This window comes from Gekko japonicus, unplaced genomic scaffold (genome assembly GCF_001447785.1).
Source record: "Gekko japonicus isolate JY-2015 unplaced genomic scaffold, Gekko_japonicus_V1.1 scaffold608, whole genome shotgun sequence".
NCBI lineage: Eukaryota > Metazoa > Chordata > Lepidosauria > Squamata > Gekkonidae > Gekko > Gekko japonicus.
This window is the reverse complement of record NW_015162497.1, coordinates 932,626-952,694: the sequence shown is the minus strand read 5'-3', so window position 1 is coordinate 952,694 and position 20,069 is coordinate 932,626. Positions and strand designations below refer to the sequence as shown.

Here is a 20,069-nt window from a genome sequence, read left to right as displayed (position 1 = left end):
GAAGAGGGGCTGGGGGGGTGTGGGGGGGGGGGGGGAAGCGAAGAGAGAAGGGGTTTAAATTTTAAACCCCTTCTCTCTGGAATCGCACTGCAGAAGTGGCGCGATCTCTCCATTCTACTCTATGGGGCCATTGTATTCCATTGTATTCTATGGGGCGTGACTCTAGACTGAAGGAGCTTGGAGGCGGGGAGCTGGGGGCGGGGCTTGCCACCACCGGGGCTGTCGGAGCAGTGCTCCGGCCCCAAACAACCCCTGGTTATACACCTCAGTTCAATGACTTTTTCTTGTATTGTATTTCTGTTAATAAAGTTTCTTAAAATTAAATAAAAAATTAAAATGACTGCAACTGACTTTCCCTCATTGGTATTCTTCTGGTTGGGTGCTAGGTTTTAGATGTAACTTGCATTTTATATATATATTGCTTTCACCTAGAAAGATATAAATGTCTTGGATATCATGGTGAATTAACAGTATCCAGTTGAAACAGTGAAGACAAGAAAGATTCTCAGTTACACACTTTTTCCAGACAGTCACCATTGGGTACATTTCTCTACAGACATAACAAGTGTTTGTTCAGGTAAATTTTTACTATCTGGAGATGAACATGTTTAATACAATGATTACCAACGATTACTAGCACTTTATTATGGTTTTAGAATTGTTTTAATCGTAACGTATGTTGTTAATGTAATTGTCTGTTTTATGCAAGCTGTCCTGAGATGGCTCTGGCTGGGAGGGCAGGGTAAAAATTCAAATAAGTAAGTAAGTAAGTAAGTAAGTAATCTAAATTGAGAGATTTTATTCGTCACCTAATTCCTTGCTTTAGTACAATTCCCTTCCATGTGGTTTTTGTCCCTAGAGTTTCAATGATCCACAGCAAGGAAAGGGGAGCCCCTCTCCCTTTTTCAGGAATGAAAACCCTGGTTGGATCAGGCTGTGCATGTTTATCTTTTTCCTGCTATTTAAAAAACCATCAGGATTTTTTTTTACCCCCCCCCCAAAAAAGGAAGATATTTCTGATCCTTCAAAGTTGGAAGAGGTCAGAAATTCAAATAACACAGTCAATCAACCAACAAGATGAGTTGCTTTAAACCATACATTGTAAAAAGGTGTACAACCCAAGTGTAAGTTAGTAACACAGCTTAAAAGTCAAAATATTGACTGGAAGAGCCAATTATTGGCAGGGCTGTCACCAATGCGGCATTTAGGTCATAGAGTCTTTGTAACAACAAACTACATTCACCTGTACAAAATTCTTTGTAGTATTTCTAGCTGTCACCGCAATAATAGCAATTTTAGATATAATATACTTGGTTGGTTCAATGAGAAAAGCATGCTTTGGCAAAGTCATCCTGAAATATTGTGTCAGGAAGCAGTAAGAAAGTTAAATAAAAGGTTGAAGCAACCACTGCTGGACAAGTATAACCTTTTTCAGCTTAGTTTCAGTGAGGATTCAATGAGATTACCCTGAAATAAAGTTTTAAATTAAAGGAGCAGTAAGCTATTAGAGAAGTCAGAAGTGCCTCATCTTTCCCTTGTAGTTCTATCTTCTTGACCATTAGGTAGTTACACATTTTTAGGTATATAAAATCTTACACCATATTGCCTATGAAACATTCACTGTAAGAAGACTGACCAGCTGTGAAAGCGAATACTTTAAATGTTCTTGCTGGAGGGAAATAGCTCACACAGTGAGATGTTCTACATTCCATAATGCAGTGAGAAGTAAGGTTATACTGAAGATTCAGCATTTCAATTCATGCTTCAAAAATTACTTAATTAAGTCTGAGGTTGCTAAGCAGACCATGCCTTGTTTTATGGAATAATTTGAATCCAAATGCTTGAAGGTTAGAGGCAGCATACAGTCGAATAGACGGATGGCCAGACTGCACTCAGAAGCCCAGGCAATAATGCAGTCCTAAATAGGCTTAAATATAACGAAACGTCTGAGTTCTAGGCTTAAATATAACAAAACGTCTGAGGTGCAGCCTGCCTAACCAAAACAGGGCAATTGGGGATGGAATTAAATTCCTTAATCTGGGTAGCCCAATTTATCACCTCCCCATACAAAACTCCTAATGAAGAGCCCCTTCTCCTTCCCTTCCAAATAGGGTCGCCAACCTCTAGGTGGTGGCTGGAGATATCCTAGGATTACAACTGATCTCAGGGCGACAGAGGTCAGTTCACCTGGAGAAAATGGCTGCTTTGGAAGGCAGGCTCTTAGCATTCTATCAGTCCCTTGCCGCACCAAGTCCCACCCTCTCCAGGCTCTACCCACCAAGTCTCCAGGTATTTCACAACCTGGTGCTGGCAACCCGGCTTCCAAAAATACCTGGAGGCAGCAATGGGCAGAAACAGAATTTGTACTAGGTTCTACATGCTAGCTTGCAGAATCCAGGGCATAGTGGTTCTAAAGGAGCACAGATCTGCTGTGGGTGTGTATGTTTAGAGGCTTTTGCACAACAACCAATACTTGTGGATTCTCTGCTTTTGGACAGAAAACCTGTAAATGACATTAATCAATGTCTTCTGTGCAGAGCAGACACACACTGGACTGTGCTTGGGCAGGCCTGCCCGGGACAGTTTTTTCTAGCTTGATACCATCAAAGGGGGGAACCCCTCCCCTTTGGAGCTGATGTGATGGCATTTTCACACCCAAACCATCATGTGCTCTGAGGGGGGATGTTTTCCCCCCCTCACCCTCAGTTCCTTTGAAGCTGCCGCAAAACTCTCAACAGGAAGAACCCAGGATAGCTCATAGCGGGGCAGGAGAGATGGAACGTGTGTCCACACAGAAGACATTGATGAAATCAGTTACAGGAGAAGGGTGATGCTCTCATTGGAACAACAACTGGAGGGCCTATTTGCCAAGCTCTGCATCCCTCCTAGTGTGTAGTGCTTGACAAATGTGTCCTCAGCCACCCACGTTGCAACCTTACAGATGCCCATGATGGGTACTCTGCGATGGAAAGTGGCCAAGGATCTTTGTGCCCTCATGGAGTGAGCCTTAACCTCCAGTGGACAGAGCTTGCTAGAGGTCTCATAACAGGACCTGATAGCTGCCATGACCCACCTAGCTATGGACTGTGAAGAAGCTGCCCTGCCCTTCTTAGGACCTGCACAACAGACAAATAGACTCTGGTCTACTCAGAAAGGTCTTGTCCTGACACTATAATATAATCAGGCCTTCCTGACATCTAAGGAATGTAAGGCTTTTTCCACCTTGGAAGGAGGGGATGGGGAAAAGACAGGCAAAACCACCTCTGAGCAAGGTGGAACTTAGAAACCACATTGGGCAGAAACTCTAAACTAGGGTGTAACACGGCCTTCTCATTGAAGAGCTTCAGGAAAGGTGGGCCGCTAACTCACTCATCCTCCTAACAGATGCCACTGCTACCAGAAATGCCATCTTCCTTGACAGCAAAGCCAGTGAGCAAGAGGCCAAAGGCTCAAAACCGGAACCTCTGAGACTCACCAGGATCAAAGAGAGAGACCACTGCGGAACTTGGAATTTGGAACCGGGGGGGGGGGGAACGGGACATTAACTAGGCCCTTAAGGAAGCATCAGGACAGCTTGTGGGCAAACAAAAGAACCTTCAACCAGATCATGGTATGCAGAAATGGCCGCCAGGTGAACCTTAACGGAGGACACTGCCAACTCCCTCTGTGCTAATGATAACAAATATTCAAAAACAGTGACCACTCCTCAAACCGTGATCACTTCCTAGGTTGGGAACATCTTATAGAGAGCTTTCTAGCCTGAATGAAAACGTTCTAGACCTCAGGCGCAAACGTGGAACCCTGGGTTGAATTCTCCATGCCATCAGATGCAGGTGTTCTACATTGTGGTGTAACAAGGGGCCCGATGTCAGCCGGTCCTGGACCAGGGGAAGCTCTATGTATTCTGGATCTGCCAACTGAAGGAATCTCACAAACCACATCTGCTGTGGCCAGACTGGTGCTATCAGAATGCAGTCTGCATTCTCCACCATGATCTTTCCCAGCACCTGGCTCAAAAGGAGGAATGGAAGGAAAGCACAGAATAGAGCTCCTCTCCAGGGAATCTGGAACATGCCTCCTAAGAATGAGGGATCACTGCCTGTCAGGGAGCAGAAACTTTGGGGTTTTCTGGACTTGTGCGTGGTGAACAGGTCCACCTGAGAGAACCACCATCTGCTGAACACCCGGATCAAATACTTGGTCTTGACAGACCACTCGTAGTTGTAGACTATGCTTAGCTGGTTGGCAGCAGAGTTGGGAGACCCCACTATATGAATGGCCCTGGTAGAAATATGATTTTTGACAGCCACTTCCCAGACAGTGACTGCTTCTGCACACAGAGTCTTCAATCCCATCCTGCTTGTTCAAATAGTACATGGAAGTAGTGTTGTCTGTCTGAATTAAGACCTTCTTGCACTGAAGGATATCTGCAAGGGAGGTAAGGGTGAAATGAACTGCTCAAAGATCAAGACTCCCTGCTGAGCGAAGACAATCTACCCTGCATGGAAAGGCCCTTGCAATGGGCTCCCCACCCCATCAAAGATGTGTCAGTAGTAAGGGTGGTATCTGGTACCCAAAATCCCAAATCAACACCTTTAAACAGGGACTTGATGATGGACCTGGGAATAGTGAAGCACCACCTCGGGGAATGTATCATAGGGTCAAACTCCGTGTCAGTTTCGACAAGGAGGGGCTCCCCCCTTTGATGGTATCAAGCTAAAAAAACCTATCTGGGGCAGGCCTGAGCAAGCACAGTCCCAATATGGGACTGCACCGAAGACAGAAGATGAACCGCCACCATCTGGTGGTTTAACTCTTTGTTGCCACATAGACTGTTACAGAACACTCTTGAATCTTAGCTGCTAGGGTGTGAATGTACGTGACAAAGGAAGTCTCTTCTCTGTTTAAGAAGGGTACCTGGGTGAGCCCCTTCTCTCTACCAAGGCAATTGCCTTTTCCTCCTTAAACTTTCCTGTAGCTGAAGAAGTGTGAGCTGAGCAACTGGCCATTGGGGAGAGAACACTAAGGAAGTATCTCACAGGTAGGACCCCCCCTTTTAATGTTCAGTCTAAAGTCACAGTCACATGAAGGGAACTGTGTAAGGAAAATAAAGGACTTACAAAACAAAAGTATTGTTTTTAGTGAATTCAGACAAGGATTACCTAGTCTTTACACCCTCTTATAAGGCAGGACAAGCAAACTAAGGTTCATAGATGAAAGCTGACAAAGGTCTCTTCCTTGCTAGTTCTTATTTTAGTTAATCCAAGGGAACATAAGGATTAGTCTTTGCTTTCAAGCAAACACTTGGGAGGCTTCTGAAAATGTTCCTCCCAAAAAAGTCCATACCAGTGAACTGTTTTCCCAAGATCATGTGGGGTATGTATTTGGCAGTTCTGAGGTTGTGTGCAGAGCTTCAAATAGGGGGTGCAGAAACAGCAGGTGAGCTACAAGGGTTCCTGGTCAGTATGCATGGGAAGCATCCGATGGAGTGGGAGGAAAATTCTCCTTCAACAGGCCACTAAATATGGATGGGTTTTCTACTGTCCTTCCCTTTAGTGATAGTTGACAGACTACTTGGCAGCCATCTATACACCAGAATCTTTGAGGATTACGTAATTTGCTCCATAAAAGGGAATTCGGCCAGCTAAGATCTTTGCAACACTGGTCTTTCTTACACAGCAAAATTTGCAGATTCGTGCACTCACTATTGATTTCTGTGAGCATGCAATAGCAGTAGGGTTGGCATCCCTAGAGAGATCTGAACCCTGTGTATAATGAGCTGGTGCAGATTCTGAACTGGGAATTAAGGAGTGTAAGAATCCAGAGTTGCCAGTAGCATAAGATCTGTAAATGGTAGCAACATCTCACAGATCACAGGGACTTTATTTCCTGTTGTGCTGGTATAGCTGGGGGCTGCATGCCTATTTTAGTTGGATGCTAGTTCTGCAGACTAGCACAATGCTAGAAGCTCTTCCTTTTACCCCTACTGCCAGGTCAGTTATGGTGAACAAGGGAAAGGGACAAAGGTTGCAGGGAAGGTTTGTGACAAGCTGAGTTGATTATAAACAAAGCCCAGACTTCGGAGTGGCTTAGGGTTGCCATGCCGCAGCTGACAACCCCCAAGAGAAATTGGGGAGGCGGGGCCTAGTGTGCTGGCACTGTGCTAGAGCACTGGTGGCACTTCTGTTAAAAACGGCAGTGATGTCATCAGATGCTCTAGAATTTACAAAAACTCTGTTTTACCATAGAGTTTTTGCAAATTCTAGAGTATCCATTATGACACGTCTGTTTTTTTACTGGAAGTGACGTCACTCCAGTGCAGTTCTGGTGTGTCCTCCATTCTCAACACCCCCCACCCCATATCCTCCTGCTGGTCCCTGAGGCACCAGTGGGCAAAGCACCAGGTTGCTGGGAGGTCTCCTGCAATAGCAGTAGGGTTGGCATCCCTAGAGAGATCTGAACCCTGTGTATAATGAGCTGGTGCAGATTCTGAACTGGGAATTCATTTGCAGATTCGTGCACTCACTATTGATTTCTGTGAGCATGTTCAGCGGCTACTCTAAAATGGAAAGATAGGAAAGAAGGCGAAAAGACATCCAATGATTTAAAGTGAATGAGACAAGAAATTACTTCCATTGTTGTACTCTTGCTATGGCTTCAGTTCTGCATGACACTTAGCCCGCAGTTCAGAGAACGGATGCCTGCCATCAAGCATTCAGTGCTGTTCCACTGGTATTTTGGAAATTCGTGGATCAGCTTTGGGGCATGAATAGCCAGACTGATGGCTCATAAGCAGTTTTATCTGGCTCATGGCTATTAATAATCGAGGCAATGCAGAAACTATACCCCGTCATAAGGAAAATAAAAATAAAATAAATGCAAGATGTAAGAGACAGAGGAAGTTCACATTTTAATGTTACATCTCTTTGGGTGTAATGGTTCAGGTATGCAGAAATACATTTGCTCCATAATTCTGAGGCCCTTGTTTCTAGGTAGCATCCATGGTATTCTAGAGTCCGACTATTCATAAGGGTGTTGTCACAGTGCCATGTAATTAATCAGATTTGCCTACGTGAGTCCCCATTGCCTTTACATAGAAGGGGAGATGGAGTACATTCCAATATTGAGGATGATCTCCCATTGAAATACTGCAGATAAGTATCCATCTTGCATTACTTTTTATGGAATGCACTCTCAGATGTGCACCTGAATACACATGAAAAGTATGACAGCTATGTGTGACTTGATGGAGGTTTCTGGTTACATCAACAATGGGGATGCATTTTCTTTTAACGTCTAATGACTGTAATAAATATATGCATACGTACACCTCTGCACTGTTATTCTTAATAAAATGGGGTGGGCCATGTATCTTCAGAGCAAAATAACCCCACTTACAACTTCCAGGCTGAATGGCGATTTTGTGTCTTGCATTACAAGGAGATGTCTATTGGGGACAGAGTGTATCATTACTTCTTATGATCCTGCTATTGGAATCCAGAAAAGTGGTTGTGTTATTGTCAGGCACCACAAAGACCAGGCTAATTTAAATGCATTTCTGTTGTTCTGTAGGCAAGAACCCACTCGATCAGATTCAGAACACTTGAGCTGCACTATGTTAATTAGTGTTCAAGATTCCCTTTATCCTGTGATTCCTAGCAGTCAAATATGGTGGTGTATTGAAGACTGCAAACCTAAAACATATGTAGTCATGATACTGGCGAGGGACTCTCAGCCACTCTGATGAATGAGTTTTTCAGCTCAAGTCAAGCTCTAACAGATAGTGTTTGACTGTGCCTTTCCATCACTAGCTGTCAACAACAGATAAGGAAGCTTGAGTGCTGTAGTCTCCTAACCAGTAGATGGTGCAATGGGCTAGGAAAATGCCTTTTTTTTGGGGGGGGGAGGAGAAATTCAAAATGCAGCAGTAAAGTCATTAACTGTATTTGCCAGCTCCTTCCAATATATTTTCCTCTAACAGACTCCTAGTAGAATTTAAGATCATTCCCTGCAAAATGATGCATATACTTTCAGTTAAGAACTTCAACTATTACAGATTTTAAATATTTAGCAGTCTAATTTATTGGTATTTAAACTGTTCATTGCTCCTCGTCCTCATTAAATGGAGTATACATTTAGTGCAGCAACAATATATCTTGCTCCCACGAGGAAACAGCTGATAAACCACTGCTGTCTTTTCAAATGGACAATGATCAGGTTCTTCATTCTCCTTTCTCTTCCTTCCTGGCTACAGCAGGATAGCTACTTCTTGGTGTTTTAACAGGTCATAGTGTGACCATGGGATTCAGAACCAACAGCATAATGCATTAAAACAGAGGCTAACTGCAGTAATTTCAATATGGACATGATAATAAACTAGGAATACTGAAAGCCAGCATGGTGTAGTGGTTAGAGTCTCAGACTAGGATCTGGGAGATCCAGGTTTGAGTCCCCAGTCTGCCATGGAAGCTTGCTGGGTGACCTTGGGCCAGGCACACACTGTCAGCTTAACCTACCTCGCAAGGTCGTTGTGTGGATAAAACAGAGACGTGGACAATGCTGTGAGCCACTTTGGGTTCCCATTGAGGCGAAAGGATGGGTATAAACAAAATAAATAAATAAATAAATATTTTTTAAATGGTGGAACCCTATTCTGCCAAAACTGTTGTGACCAATGCATGGCCTTATGAAGCCCAATTCCCCAGTGATTTCACTCTGGTCATGAAGGGTGTGCTGGGGGGGGGGGCTGTCTGGCCTTCAGTAAGCAGCTGCCTGGCCTGGATGCAGTCTGAGTGAAATCAATTAGAAAGGGCGGGGGGGGGGGTTGCCTGTTCCTTACTCAGCTCACACAAAGCAGCTGCTGTGCATGGAGGCTACGTGAGGATGTGGGCAAGAACCCGAAAGCTCCCCCCACCATGGAAGCAGCCCAAGAGATGACCCTGGCCACTGTTTCAACTTCCTTAATAGTGTGCTTGTCGCTGACCTTCTGTGGCTGTTGCTGGTCTCTTGTGGCTGCTGTAAGCTGTTCGCTGCTGCCACTGGAGACATAAGGCCAACTGCCTGTGGTGATGTGGAGGGGCCCTTTATATCCTTGTTCAGTGGACCTGAGGGAGAACTCCCTCACTGTGGTCTGCTGGCCTTCCTCCTGCCCCCTGTCCACATCAGGCCGAGCTTGACTGGCCAGGCTGGAAGGGGGCATGGGGGAGCCTGGCGGAGTCTGCACAGCCACAGAGGCTTCCCCAGCTGTTTCCCCCCTCAGCCACACTGCTAATTGGCCCTGGTGGCCGGCGAGCAGTATCTACCTCCTCCCCTTTGATGCAGGCCCACAAACAGGGCCCAAGGTAATTCTGGGACCCTTGCATATTGTGGGAACCCTATTCTGGCAAAATTGTCCTTGCTTGAAAGCCACGATGGCTGAAAATGGGCCACTGAAATATTGTTTATTACATACCAGTTCTTCTTTCAAGGGGCCTAGAGAAGTATACATGGGACTTCAGGGCAATTTCCCATTTGGACAACACAAAGTATATTAGCGTCAGAGATGGAATTACATTAGACTCCTTCCTGAGCACCAGTGTACTCCAATTAAACTATACGGGGAGGCTGCAGACCACCATAAAAACAGTTAAGTATTTTGCCTAGATGGCCACTGGTCTTTTATTATCAATGCTATAAATATTAGGGGTGGGCATGAACCAGCTCATGAGCTAAAATTCGTCATGAACTTGGGCCAGTTAGGACCCCCAAACATGGTGCCTTCCCCGATCATTTACTGGACTTTTGTCTGGTTTGGCTGCTCAGGCTATTTAAACCTAACAGTTGAGCAGTGTGGGTCCGCAGCTGACCTGTTAGTTTTAAGAACATAAGAACATAAGAGATGCCAATGTTGGATCAGGCCAAAGGCCCATCCAGTCCAACACTCTGTATCCCACAGTGGCCAGAAATACCAGTGCCATCAGGAGGTCCACCAGTGGGGCCAGGACATTAGAAGCCCTCCCACTGTTGACCCCCCCCAAGCACCAAGAAGACAGAGCATCACTTGCCCCAGAGTCCCTATCTATACCTTGTGGCTAATAGCCACTGATGGTCCTCTGCTCCATATGCTTATCTAATTCCCTTTTGAAGCCATCCATGCTTGTAGCTGCCACCACTTCCTGTGGCAGTGAATTCCATGTGTTAATCACTCTTTGGGTGAAGAAGTACGTCCTTTTATCCGTTCTAACCTGACCGCTCAGCAATTTCATGGAGTACCCATGGCTGTGAGCCATTTCATTTAAATGGCTGTGAGCCATTTCACAAGTCAGTTTCACTTCCACCCACTTTGAAGCAGGGGAAGTGAAATGAACTGCTGAAACGGTTGCCAGCCGTTGCAGCCTAACAGCTAATGGGTGCACCTGCCCCGCTGCGTTTGGAAGTGGGGGGGAAGCAAAATGGACCGGTGAAATGGCTGACAGCCATTTAAACCTAAAAGTGGGGTGGGTCTGCCTGTCAGCTGTTAGGTTTAAATGGCTGCGAGCCATTAAACCTGTTGGTTTCATTCCTCCCCCGCTTGGAAGCAGGGGAAGTGAAACCCTTCCCAGAGGATCTCCCCCTTTCTCCCAGCCATGGCTTACTGCAGCCAGGAGAAACGGGGGACCAAACTCAATGGTTCGAGGCCTTACTGGACTTCAGTGGCCTCCGAACCGAACCAGATTTTTTGGGGTTCATGCCCATCCCTAATGAATATATTAAAACAAATAAACAGTTATGTTTTATACACCTATATTAAACCACTGTAGCTGTCATGGGTTTCTGCAGAGAATAACATATATTTTAATTTTGTGGAGTACTGAGATTTCTCCCTAACCTCTCTGCTCTTATAAGTACAATTCTCAGCTTTCCCTGGGAAGATGGTATCACTGTTAAATCAGGATCTGTATTCTAACTCGTATTTTATACGAGCCAAAATGAGTATGCACCAATGTCCTATGTATACAAGAAATACTCTCTATTTTGAATCTGTCATCCTTTGTAGAGAACTCACTTCCTCTCATGACCCCAAGTCAATGTCACCAAAGCTTTTTCTGAGGGGAACAAAATTTTAGAAAACAGATTTTCTTCTTCAGTTCTATACCATTAATGAAATGGGGAATTTATAAATGTCTGCTGGTTGGGAGTATAGCTTTTTGAGACCTTTTCTGAATACTGATTCTTCTTGCCACTGATAATAACCGAATAGGAATTGCGTGAACTTGGCTCATCCAGGCGTAGCAGATAAACGTCTGCCCTAAAAGAATGGCTTAGTTGAATGTATGGTACAAAGGCCACTGGTTTGGGGCAACGCTATTTCACATGAGCCATTATTTACATACAGCAGGGCATTTATCAAATAATGCTAAAACTAAAGAACAGACCAGTGAAGCCTGATGAACAAACTGCAATTCTGTTTCCTCTTTCCCAGAGGAAATTCAGCAAACAGCAAGCTCTGGCTGAAAGCCTGTGTTGCACTAGTCTAGGGCTACCAGCTCTGGGTTGGGAAATACTGGGAGAGCTTGGGGGTGGAGCCTGAGGAGGGCAGGGTTTGGGGAAGGGAGGGATTTCAATGGGGTATAATGCCGTAGAGTTTGCCTTTCGAAGTGGCTATTTTCTCCTGGTGAACTGATCTCTGTCACCCGGAGATCAGTTGTAATTCCAGGAGATCTCCAACCACCACCTGGAAGTTGGCAACCCTGCCCACCACTGTCACTGCTGAAGCCATCAAATGAAGCACCAGGCGCCTTCCCAAGTACTTGTAGCTCTTGCTGAAAGCTACAGCTTTAACTGAGGGAACGACCAGGCCCACCACTGAGGGCAGCAGAGGAAGCAGCAAGCACCTGAATCCAGCTTAGGTTAAGGGGTCCATAGTTCAGGTTCCAACTGCCAGCTATGGAGCCATCAGAGAGAAGACAGGAAGTGGCCAACTGAGAAGGTTTTCCCCAGTGAAAATGTTTAATCAACTGCGATTGTTATTTATATTGACTTCTGATTGCTGGGAGCCAATATTTGACTGAAAAGCCGAAAAAACAAATACAAAAGAAGGTGAAGCTCTTTCAAGCAAGCTTCTGATGCCTGATTCTTCTACAGTCTCTGACTGAGAACATAAATGGGAAAACTCTGCATACATATGGAGCATGCATGCGCATTTCCCTCTCTAGGAGGGACTACAGGCAATCTGTCTGCACACAAAGTTCTCAGGTTTACCAGTGAGGCAAGCTGTTTCATCCGAAGTTGCTACAGGACACATCAAGTTCCATCCTATTAACACTGGCAGCAATATTTCAATTATTTGCAGAGGTTTTTTACAATATATGATTTCTTTTTGCCTCACCATTTGCTAAAAGAAAAAAAAAAATCCCTGGGTACCTTATGGCTTACTAGTCAGCATACTCTTTCAAACTGTGCTTTAGGCTATTATCCGCACAAGCAGTTAGTGCAAACAGCGGTTTCCGACAACAACAGCAACAAAATTCAAATACCTCTTACAATCAGGTCTGCAGCAGCCGATAGCTTGTCCACACTTGTTTGCACCATGCAGACGTATTTTCCAGCATGATTCAGCTGGATGCTTCTGATCATCAAATCACCAGCTGAATCCTGCTGATAAAATAGGGGAAAGTGGTTACAATGACTTTTTAATGAGCTCTAAACATCATTATCACATGAAGGACACTGAGACTAATGGATTTATTTTACATCGGATGATGAAAACATTTGTAATGCAAGCCATTTTAAAATCTGTGCGTCTTTCCTCGGAGATAAGGGCTGGAAACAGGGTTTCCTTTCAGGGACACAGGAGCTCCGGGTCAGTCAAACCGTTTACCACAAGACGTGATTTGACAAAATGCGAGTCAGGCAGGGCTTTGCTCCGCTGCGCTCCAGACTTCCAATTTGGAGACTTCATTGGTATTCAGATGTCTGCTTTCCGCCTACTTCCACTTAACAGGAGAACACCGACCCAAATTATGAGGCATCTGCAGTCCTTGCCACAGCCAGTGTTTTCGATTGCCTGCCGTTTTTGCATTAAAAGGTCAGGAGGACAACACTCTCTGAGGAAATTTTGCATCACCTGGCGTGGAACAACAGACAATTTGTTTTTCCCAATGCCAAGCGCTCATGTCTGATTAGCAATTGTATGGAACTAATTATGGTTTTGCATGATCGCGTGGCTCCAAAAATGTTCCCTCACAGTCCATCGGGTACAGTGTTCAACCAGTTAGAAATCTAAGAATAAAATTGCAATTCCAGGCTTTTAATTGAAGAATATTAATACAGCGCAGATTTTTGGGGTTTGTGGCACTGTTAAGTATAATTGCTGCAACAGCTGTTGCTGCTGCAGCTGTGGTCCCTGCAGGGAAGAACTTTTAAGTGATGCATTTCATCTTGCACAGATTTTAGTCTTCCAACACCTGTCTGGCAGTAGAGGAAAGGAGTTAAAGCTTTCAAACTGCAATTTTCTGTCCTACTTTCAGGGAGGAAATATCAGTCGCCCAATGTCTCAGACCTGGGACAGCTAATACCAGGAGGCCGAGAGGAAATTAGTAGCTTCCAAGCCTCAGCTCCCCATTTTTAAATGGCTGATGACGATTTTACAGAGGTGCCTTCAGGGAAAAAGTAAGATGGCACACTATTCCAAGAAGAAGTGTGACATAAGTCCTACTGGTGTTTAAAGATGAACAGAATTTTCTTTTTCCACAACATTAATGAAACTGCAGTGGAATTAAGAAAAGAAGCTATGTTGAATCAGGCCAATGGCCCACTCACTCCAACACTTTGTGTCACAGTGGCCAAAACCCAGGTGCCATCAGGACGTCCACCAGTGGGGCCAGAACTCTGCTGTTTTTTGTTCCTACAAATTCTGCTCACGGCAGATAGAGGCGGGTGATGACAAAAGGGTGAACAGTGTATGGGGGTTTGCTGTTGGGAATCATTTTTTTTAACCTCAGTATTTCTTAAATTACTGATATCTATAAATTTTCAAAATGGTTAAATATTTGCAACACAAAAGTGCAGTGTTTAATGAATTAGTTCCATACATATAAACACAAAAGTGTTTATAGGCTTAATGAACCTATAAAGAAACAAAGTAAGCTTACTTCTGAAGGCAGGCATGATAGTATCTTTATGCTTCCGCATGCCGCCATGCTGTGCCCCCCCCCCCAAGCAAGTGCAACTTAATATCATACTCATAAGGGACAGAAAGATGGGGGGAAACAAATAAGCCCCAAACTCTTTTTCTGACTAAACTGCATTTGAGATAGAGATTCAAACAATTTTGCATACTGTTGGGCAGGTTCAACCAGATGAGGTCTGGGGCACAAAGAGCTTCTTAGACTCCCCCAAGAATCTTCCACTAGTTCAATGGAGTTTTGCATGTGTTCCTTTCGAACAGCTTCTCCTCCATGCCATGTCACAGGTTGCTTTTGTAATGTCTCAACTTTTTCAAAAGGCAGTTTGTCATGCAGCTTAATGGGTTGCTATCCATTAATAATGTCTGAAATTTCTTGGCCTTATTGGACATGTTTCATGATTCTTTGAACCATGGTCCATTTTGTCAAATGCAAGAAATCTGAGATCTTCATTTTCCTTGCTGGAGAAAATAATGAATGGTGATTGGGATGGGCTCCTGGAGCAGCAGCGTAGCTGCTACAACTCAGTGTTTATATGGCAGCATTCCTTGTAAAGCTAAAATTAGGTGCCCTGAAAGACAAAGAGGCAAATTCTTTCATATTGCCTATTATGCCATCACAGCTAGACAACCTTCAAGCAGGATGACCTGCATTAGGTTTGCTGTAAACCAGGTAGCTATCAAGTGCCTTGGGAGGTGGTGGATGCTCCTTCACTGGACGTTTTCAAGTAGAGGCTGGACGACCATCTTTCAGGTATGTTGTGGGGCTTTCTTTTGGCTATGCTCCTGCAGTGTGCAGGGGGTTGGACTAGATGACCTCCCTTCCAATTCTAACATTCTATGATTCTATGAAGAGGCTTCCTGTAGCCTGCCTTCGAGGGGCCAGCCCAGCATGGGGGGGTAGGGGGCATGGAGCCCCAGGTTTCCCTTTGGTCTGCAGCTTGAGTTGGAAAGGGACTGGCTGAGGGTGGTGTGCCAATCTGGAACTCTCTCTCGGTGAGTAGCCATTGATAGACCTATCCTCCATGAATCTGTTGAATCCTTTTTAAAAACTGTCTATGCCTGTGGCCATCGTGACATCCTCTGACAGTGAATTGTATATTTTAATTACTTGCGTAACAAAGTATTTCCTTTTGTCCATCCTGAATCTACTGCTTTGTTGGATGCCCTTGAATTCTAGTATTCTGGGAAAGGGAGAAAAACATCTCTCTCCCACTCTCTCTACTCTGTGAATACTTTTATAAATCTGTACTATACCCCACCACCGTCATCTCTTTTCCCAGACTCTTCAGCCTTTACGGATAGGAAAGGTGCCCAACCCCTTAATCATTTTAGTTTCTCTCTTCTGTATTTTTTTTCCAGCTTGGATCTTAACGGGTTAGTGTGTTAGACCTGGGTTTGAATCCCTGCTCTGTCATGGAAGCTTGCTGGGTAACTTTGGTCCAATCAATCACTCTCAGTGTAACCTACCTCGCAGGCTTGTTGTAAAGATGAAATGGAGAAGGGGAGCATGATGTTGTAAGCTGCTCTGGATTCCCATTGGGAGAAAAGCAGCACATAATTTAATAAATATATAAATATAAAATCCCACAGTTATTTAAAATTTGATCTGTTTCATCAATGAAATCCCCAGAATACACTGGGAATAGCTTTGTGAGATTACTAATATTAATACTTACCCCTCCAACTCTTTCAAAGTGATCCCCGTCTTTTTCAAAGTCTATCAGGCGTCCATTAAATGACCAGGTAAACATAATATCTAGTGGGTGATCATGAGACACCTGGCAAGGCAGAAGAATACTTTCACCAGCAGTGACATCCATGCTATTAGGTGCTACTATAAACTGTGTTGGATCTGTAAATAACGGACAGAAAAGGAACCAGTGAATTTATCACCTGGTAAAAAACCCTACACATTATTGCATGTAAGTAGAAATAAACAACTGCAATTAACACATGGACTTAATAGCTGTAGGGGCTTCAGAATGCATGGTTTTGCATGGACTTGAAGCCTTTACAATTTGCACTTACAGTCTCAAACAGCAGAGGCTTAGTCTAAAGGTAACTTGCAGCAGTACAGTGCTTTGCTATTGTGCTGTCTGCACTGCCAACTCAGAGGACGGTAACTAAGTTCATATTGTGCATGTTATAGAAGTGCTTACGTATTGATGGTACAGCTATAGGACTGGCTCCTACCAGCTTTTCCTTTAATACATGGTGGAAGATGGGCCTGGGCCCTCCAAAAGGCCATGCCAGGGATTGTGAGACTTGCATGGACAAAAGGCTGTGTGAGTTTGGCCCTCCCCCTTATCCATTTTGTGCTAGCAGAAAAGCTACTAAGATCCAACCCACAGTGAATTTTTTTCTTTGTTGTAGCATAGCACATGATGAATTAAAATTAGGAAGTCAACCAAATTGTCTTAACAAATTTGTTGTCCAAATATAAGAAAGTATTTTTGACTTACATAAAAGATTATATCTTTGTAGTGTGTTTTCCTTTTTTTTTTTTTAACAACCATTGTATTCTCAACTAGTAGAAGCCCCAACCAGCCAAGTTCCAGAATGGTGGTTGTGTTGGTAGCAGACACAATGTATCATGGTATCCCAGAGTTAAAGGACACAAACTATCCAAAGTCAGGCACCACTTTAACTTTCTCCCAGTGAAATCTATAGGAAACCTATAGCAGAAGTGCTTTACTCTGACAGGCCCCTGCTATGACAGGTTTACTATGGCATTAGCTTTCACACAATGTATGAAATATAGAAGAAAGTGACAGGTACATGTACTAGGCTGAGGTAAAACTGAAGCTGAGGCAAGTTAACAAAGTAAGAATAAATATACAACCAACAAAAAGAACATGTGATAACTGTTTTGGCCTTGAGTTGAAAGTGTATTGATTGAGCAACATTTGCAAAAAGCTTCAAAAAGAAAGATTCAAGCAATTTTTACTGTTTGATGTATCTTTTGAAACCATCCACATACATACACACAGCTTGAGGTTATTATACTAGTGTTATAGGTTTTATTGTTATGCATCACTCATGAAGAAAACTGCAAAACTGTGAGAAGAAACTAACTGCCCTATAAATATAAATAGCTGAATATAACTAGGGATGCAAACTAGTTCCAGTTGTCTGGGAATCAACAATCAAGCTACTTTCAGAGGGCTTTAGGTGAAGGTTTTAGGTGAAGTGCAGCCCCATCCAAGACAAGCTGACTCATCCCTCCATGCTTGGCTAGTGACCAATGGTAGCATCTTTGTCTTATCTAGATTTAGCTTCAGTTTACTGACCCTCAACCAGTTCCTGATATTAATGTATATAATTTCTATCAGGCCGTTCAGGCACCACTCAAAGATTATAACAAAAACGAAAACAGCCAATATAAAAAGCACAATGTATTATGTATTTAAATGTATGGCATTTGAAACCTTGGAAACTAATCCAAAGGTTGTTCTCGGTTACTTACAATAAAAATACAATGAATCAACAAACTATATAATACTACGTGATAAAATAACGAAGATTTGTCATTAACGGCACCAAATTCCTGCAATGGGAAACAAAAATCTTTTTAAACAAGAAATTTCCCCTCTGTGAGATAGAAGGAAAGCAGCCAAATAGCTTCTCTTGGAAGATAGGTCCATAGTTCTGCCACTCAAAAGGTTCTTCTTTTTGAAGCCTCTCAACAGATTTCAGGTTGTGGAAGCACTTGAACAAAGACTCCTTGGCTAATGCTAAAGCTCAAAAAGGAAGTGCTTCTTGTGGAGTTCTTGTGGAGTACCACTTAGAGCTTTAAAGAAACCCCCTCCCCCAAAAAAAACTGAATGCAAAAAAAAAGTACTTTGAATTGAGCCCGATACCAAGTGATAATCAATGCAGATTTTTAAAGAATTAGAGTCATGTGTCCAAGCAACAGGTGTCAATTAACAGCTTGATCCTCTACTATGGAACAGTCTGAAGGCAAACAGGAGTTTTAGCTCTACGAAAAGATGCTGAATAGAATCATTAAATGATTCCCAGCCTTCCTTGAAAGAACTTGTTTCATTATTTGTTTAAACTGGTAGCATAGTTCATGGGCTTTCAGTGTATCTGTTAAGAACGCAGAGATGTATTTTTTGAATCATCAACTATTTCTGGACACTAGCAGCTAACAGGCAGGTCATATGCAATTATGGATACAGATTCACCTAGTTTCTCACCTTTAAAGAAGTTTGAGCCACATTAGATGTTACATGCCTTAGAGGGGCATTCCAGGACAGATTATCTTGTCTAAAGTAATACATGGTATGAAGGAAGACAATGCGAAGAAATTTCAGAGGATATTTTTGTCTACTTGGAAACCGTATATTTGAAACAGGGGCCAAAGGTTACAATGACTTCATTTGGTGCTTAGTAGAATAACACTTATTTGCAGTAAAAATCTTTTACCAGTGGTTCCCATTGTTCATTTACTGCTAGGGTTGCCAACTCTGACTTGAGAAATTCCTGGAGACTTGGAAATAGTACCTAAAAAGGCAGAGTTTTCGGAAGGGAGAGACCTCATTGAGAGTGTGATGCCAGAGAGCCCGCCCTCTAAAGCTGCCATTTCCTCTAGGGGAACTGATCTCTGTAGTCTGGAGACATTTAAGCGGTCTTTAAAATCAAACAGCTTGGAATGCCTCCTTCTCACTCCTTCTATATCCTTCAAATCCCAACGTGGATCCATAGTGAAAAGGAGAGAGAGGAGGTGATGGAACAGGTGACTCTGAGCCGTATAGATATAAAAAGAGACTCTGAGCAATGTGGTGATAGTGATCAGCAACCCAGGGGATTTATAAATGCATTCACTTTATTTATTTCATTTATATCCCACCTTTCTCCCCGACCGGAAACTTAAGTGGTTGACATGGTTCTCCTCTCCTCCGCTTTCTCATCACATCAACAACCCTGTGGGGGTAGATTAGGCTGAGAGTGCACGACTGGCCCAACGTTGCCCAGTGAACATCCATGGCAGAGTGGGGCTTGGAACCTGGGTCCCTCAGACCCTAGTCCGATGCTCTGACCCCCGGCAGTGGCACCAAAGACAGCTCTTGTGGTTGCCCTCCAGGTCCCACAAAGTGAAAAGGGAGTATGGAGTCCAGTACTAATAAAAAGAGCCACATGTGAGTGTGTGTAGGTTTGCTATGTAATATGTGAAGATGAAAAAGTACATAGATTTGTTCTCATGCATGTCTTTACCAGCCATAAATAAATAAATAAATAAACGGATGGGGTGATTGTGCTTGCAGGTAACATCAGACAAAATGCACTACTGTACAGGAAACACCTGCTTTCACCCAAGACTGAGACAGAAACACTGATCCCCCTCAGGTTTGGTGGGGGGATGTCTCCAATTTTCTTGCAAGATCTAAGTGTTTCATTTCCATTTCTTTTGGGTGAAATATTACATGCAATTTTAAATAAAAGTAATGGAACAAAGACTAAAACCACTTCTATTGAAAACTGGTGACAGATATATGCATAAGTTTCACTGTGTTGACGTATGAACAGTGCCCACAGAAAGGGTGGAGTCTTGGAGGTAACCCGTAATTTCTTGCCCGGCTCTATCAGGGACTCGTTCAAACTAAGGGAAGGTAAGAGAAAATCTTCTGATGAATATCTAGACATAGCCACCTCTCAATAATTTGCTGTGTCACTTTGGGCAAGTAAATTAATTGCATTGTTCCTCAGTTTCTTCTTTGGCACAAGGAATCAACATTAATCCACTTGACAAGAAAATGAGAACCCGTTAATGAATATGAATAGAATGAGAAGTTTTTCTAATGAACTTCAAAAACAGAGAGAAGAGAGCTGCGGCAGCCAGAGGGAGCAGGTTCAGAATTCATCACTCAGAGCAATGATTTGTCCCACTACACGTGAGTTCAGTCACAGCTCCGTTGCCAAG

General features: G+C 43.5%; 1 protein-coding gene across 1 annotated transcript in view; it reads right to left on the bottom strand.

Moving 5' to 3' along the window:
* The window catches only part of LOC107106002 (contactin-4-like), a gene marked incomplete at its 3' end in the record, with an annotated part of 340,090 nt that overhangs the window by 5,351 nt on the left and 314,670 nt on the right, over positions 1-20,069 (bottom strand). Inside the window, exons 13-14 of the mRNA XM_015406077.1 lie at positions 15,823-15,998; positions 12,495-12,612 (exon numbers count right to left, since the gene is read on the bottom strand). Of these exons, the coding sequence (XP_015261563.1) occupies positions 12,495-12,612; positions 15,823-15,998 (294 nt within the window). The remainder of the gene's footprint in view (positions 1-12,494; positions 12,613-15,822; positions 15,999-20,069) is intronic.